At 48.9% G+C, this 4422-nt stretch overlaps 1 protein-coding gene across 1 annotated transcript; it reads right to left on the bottom strand.

The window, feature by feature from the left end:
* Positions 1–371: 371 nt before the first annotated feature.
* On the bottom strand, positions 372–3589 carry LOC123729271 (leucine-rich repeat extensin-like protein 5). The gene is made up of 2 exons (XM_045703616.1): positions 3572–3589; positions 372–2258 (listed from the first exon to the last, which is right to left on the bottom strand). Exons 1-2 carry the CDS (start codon positions 3587–3589, stop codon positions 372–374), a joined length of 1905 nt encoding a protein of 634 aa, XP_045559572.1.
* Positions 3590–4422: the final 833 nt, after the last annotated feature.

Genomic DNA, 4422 nt, shown 5'->3' with positions numbered 1-4422 from the left:
TGACCATGCTGGTCATTTATGAACATTTTAACATCTTGACCATGTTCTGTTATAATATCCACCCTGCACAGCCAGAAGAGGACTGGCCACCCCTCATAGCCTGGTTCCTCTCTAGGTTTCTTCCTAGGTTTTTGGCCTTTCTAGGGAGTTTTTCCTAGGGAGTTTTTCCTAGCCACCGTGCTTCTTTCACATGCATTGCTTGCTGTTTGGGGTTTTAGGCTGGGTTTCTGTACAGCACTTTGAGATATCAGCTGATGTACGAAGGGCTATATAAAAATAAATTTGATTTAATTTTGATTTGATTTTGGAGCTGGGATGTTCTAGAGTTGTCCTGTGTAATGGCCTGTTCCGGACCTGGGCTGGGTAATGTCCTATTTTGGAGGTTTAATTTTATGTAGCTGCTCTGGGTAGTGGTCTGTTTTGGAACTGGGATGTGAAATAGCCTGTTCTGGAGCTGGGCTGGATAGTGGTGTGTTCTGGAGCTGGGCTGGGTAATGGCCTGTTCTGGAACTGGGCTGGGTAGTAGACTGTTCTGGAGCTGGGCTGGGTAGTAGACTGTTCTGGAGCTGGGCTGGATAGTGGTCTGTTCCAGAGCTGGGCTGGATAGCGGCCTGTTCTGGAGCTGGGCTGGATAGCGGCCTGTTCTGGAGCTGGGCTGGGTAATGGCCTGTTCCAGAGCTGGGCTGGATAGTGGCCTGTTCCAGAGCTGGGCTGGGTAATGGCCTGTTCCGGAGCTGGGCTGGGTAGTAGACTGTTCCGGAGCTGGGCTGGGTAGTAGACTGTTCTGGAGCTGGGCTGGGTAATGGCCTGTTCCGGAGCTGGGCTGGATAGTGGCCTGTTCCGGAGCTGGGCTGGATAGTGGCCTGTTCTGGAGCTGGGCTGGGTAGTAGACTGTTCTGGAGCTGGGCTGGGTAATGGCCTGTTCCGGACCTGGGCTGGGTAATGTCCTGTTTTGGAGGTTTAATTTTATGGAGCTGCTCTGGGTAGTGGTCTGTTTTGGAACTGGGATGTGAAATAGCCTGTTCTGGAGCTGGGCTGGATAGTGGTGTGTTCTGGAGCTGGGCTGGATAGTGGTGCGTTCTGGAGCTGGGCTGGATAGTGGCCTTTTCTGGAGCTGGGCTGGGTAATGGCCTGTTCTGGAGCTGGGCTGGGTAATGGCCTGTTCTGGACTGGGCTGGGTAGTGGCATGTTCCAGAGCTGGGCTGGATAGTGGCCTCTTCTGGAGCTGGGCTGGATAGCGGCCTGTTCTGGAGCTGGGCTGGGTAATGGCCTGTTCCAGAGCTGGGCTGGATAGTGGCCTGTTCTGGAGCTGGGCTGGATAGCGGCCTGTTCTGGAGCTGGGCTGGGTAATGGCCTGTTCCAGAGCTGGGCTGGATAGTGGCCTTTTCTGGAGCTGGGCTGGGTAATGGCCTGTTCTGGAGCTGGGCTGGATAGTGGTGTGTTCTGGAGCTGGGCTGGGTAATGGCCTGTTCTGGAACTGGGCTGGGTAATGGCCTGTTCCAGAGCTGGGCTGGATAGTGGCCTGTTCTGGAGCTGGGCTGGATAGCGGCCTGTTCTGGAGCTGGGCTGGGTAATGGCCTGTTCCAGAGCTGGGCTGGATAGTGGCCTGTTTTGGAGCTGGGTTGGGTAATGGTCTGTTCCAGAGCTGGGCTGGGTAATGGCCTGTTCTGGAGCTGGGCTGGGTAATGGCCTGTTCTGGAGATGGCCTGTGTATTGGCCTGTTCTGGAGCTGGGCTGGTTAGGGGCCTGTTCCGGAGCTGGGCTGGATATTGGTCTGTTCCAGAGCTGGGCTGGGTAGTAGACTGTTCTGGAGCTGTGCTGGGTAATGGCCTGTTCCAGAGCTGGGCTGGGTAATGGCCTGTTCTGGAGCTGGGCTGGGTAATGGCCTGTTCTGGAGCTGGGCTGGGTAATGGCCTGTTCTGGAGCTGGGCTGGGTAATAGCCTGTTCCAGAGCTGGGCTGGGTAATGGCCTGTTCTGGAGCTGGGCTGGGTAATAGCCTGTTCCAGAGCTGTGCTAGGTAATGGCCTGTTCCAGAGCTGGGCTGGGTAATGGCCTGTTCTGGAGCTGGGCTGGGTAATGGCCTGTTCTGGAGCTGGGCTGGGTAATAGCCTGTTCCAGAGCTGGGCTGGGTAATAGCCTGTTCCAGAGCTGGGCTGGGTAATGGCCTGTTCTGGAGCTGGGCTGTGTATTGGTCAGTCCTTGAGCTGGTCTGGGGTCCATTTACTTCACGGATTGTTGATGCTTTATACCACAGATCCTGTGGGAGTCATAAATATTGATGGCACTGGTAAATGTATGAAGATAGTGTCTCTGTCCAGGGGAATACATTCTGTTTCTTTAAGTAGTCAACGACCTGTACACTTTGTACATCATACACACAGGGGACTCTATGGGACTTGGTCTTCAAAGTGGTTCTTTGCTTGCTCTTATTTTTTTAATATGTCTTTTCATTTGCAAAGATTATACATTGAAACTCTGAAAGGGTAGCTGGATGGAATGGAAATGAATTGTGTTTTATTTTACATCAAAACCTTCCACCAACAGAATAAGTATAGGCCTTCATAGAAACATGGTAAAAGCATCAGAATACAACATTTTATGAAAAACCATAACATGAGATTCTGACTGCAGACATGTTATAACTATAACGCAGCTCCAGCTCTCAGAGCACTCAGATCTGTTTAAAGTGTCTTACAAACCTCTGTATAAAACCCCACCAGTCTATTCCTCCATGTTATAGAGGGTCTAATTCCAGTAGACAGCTAACTGGACCCAACAGGACTCTGTCACTTCTGGTTAGCATCAGACCATAAGAGACCTGCCCCAAATTAACCTCCTTCATAACCAAACACTGAGATTGTCCTCCAACAGAAAAAAAACTGAAACGACAACAACTTATTCAGTACCTGTCACCTCTCCTTAATAAATAAGAATATCCTTTTGTGGGAGCAGGCGTTGGGGCGGTGTTGTCTCCGAGCCTGTCGGGGTGAGAGGAGGGGAGAGCGGGGGGAGCCGTGCTCCGTAGATTAAACATCTAGTCTGGCCAGGCAGCTCTAATGAAAAGCAATAGAGATTCACAGGGTTTTAATGAACAACACAGATTTTACACAGACCAATTTATTGGGCCAATTCCCCCCTGTCCATCACACTGCCCCCTTCTCTCACTTTCTCTCACCCTCTCTCTCTCTCTCTCTCTCTCTCTCTCTCTCTCTCTCTCTCTCTCTCACTTTCTCTCACCCTCTCTCTCTCTTTCTCTCTCTCTCTCTCTCTCTCTCACTTTCTCTCACCCTCTCTCTCTCTTTCTCTCTTTCTCTCTTTCTCTCTCTCTCTCTCTCTCTCTCTCTCTCTCTCTCGCTTCCTTTCTCTTTCTGCTTCCCCCTTCTCTTTAGTTAGCCTGTCAGGGGTGAGTGTAGGGGAAATTTGCAGGCTGCCCAGGAAAGGTGAGGACCCTGTTGACTCAATCAACTGCATGACACCTCTGATCTCCCTCTCCGGATCAGTAAGCAACCTTGTTACCGTGGCTATGAGATGCAACCATGTTACCCTGGTGATAAGATGCAACCTTGTTACCTTGGCGATGAGAAGCATGGGATTAATTACTGTGTGTGACCCTGTAGTTGGGCAGCTCTCCCCAAATGTTCACCAGTGTGGTTAATAACAGGGCAGAGTGGCAACACCTTGTTTAGTTTATACACTTTCCTGTGAGTCAGTCAGTCAGTCAGCATGCACACTGAATTTTCCCAGAAGCTAGACTGCTATGGGGTTAGAATTGTATCAGAAGGTATCTGTTTTCACGTTACAGTCTTACCAAGGAAACAATTACTTTAAAAGCACAAAAGATCCAAAGTGCAGTTTATTTTTTTATACCAGTCAGAGATTTGTACACAATGCTAAGATAGTAATGAGATTGTAATAACACTGTCTGATGCTTCATAGTCAATAACATGTTTGGAAATAACATCTCTGTTGTATAATAGTTCATTCTGTGTGTTACATCTTTCTGTTTACTGGATTCTATCCTACTTTTAGTAATAATGTCATCCTTTCATTTAATTGAATGGCTGCTTTTAATGGAGCAGCATATGGTTCTAGGATTATAACGATTGATCATGATTGCAAGGCATCTGTTAGTTGTTACAATGATGATTTGTAGTCTACAGTTTGTGCGTAACTTTGTGTTGCACATTGGGGGGGGGGTCAGTGTCAATGGGTTCCGGGTTCAACTCCCTTCTAGGGGGGTCCGGTGACATGCCCTGCGGTGAGATAAAAAATAAAAAAATAGCTGTGAAGTGGTCGTTTCTGGTGAATATCCTAATAATTTGGTCCAATTATCGTTAGGTATTTTCTGCATATGCGTTGTTCTTTCGAAGGCCAAAACCACCATTGTTGTGCGTGGCCAAAGACCTCTATTTTAATGTCAT

This window comes from Salmo salar, chromosome ssa01 (genome assembly GCF_905237065.1).
Source record: "Salmo salar chromosome ssa01, Ssal_v3.1, whole genome shotgun sequence".
Lineage (NCBI taxonomy): Eukaryota > Metazoa > Chordata > Actinopteri > Salmoniformes > Salmonidae > Salmo > Salmo salar.
The sequence above is the reverse complement of the archived record's forward strand: the minus strand, read 5'-3'. Positions and strand labels throughout refer to the sequence as shown.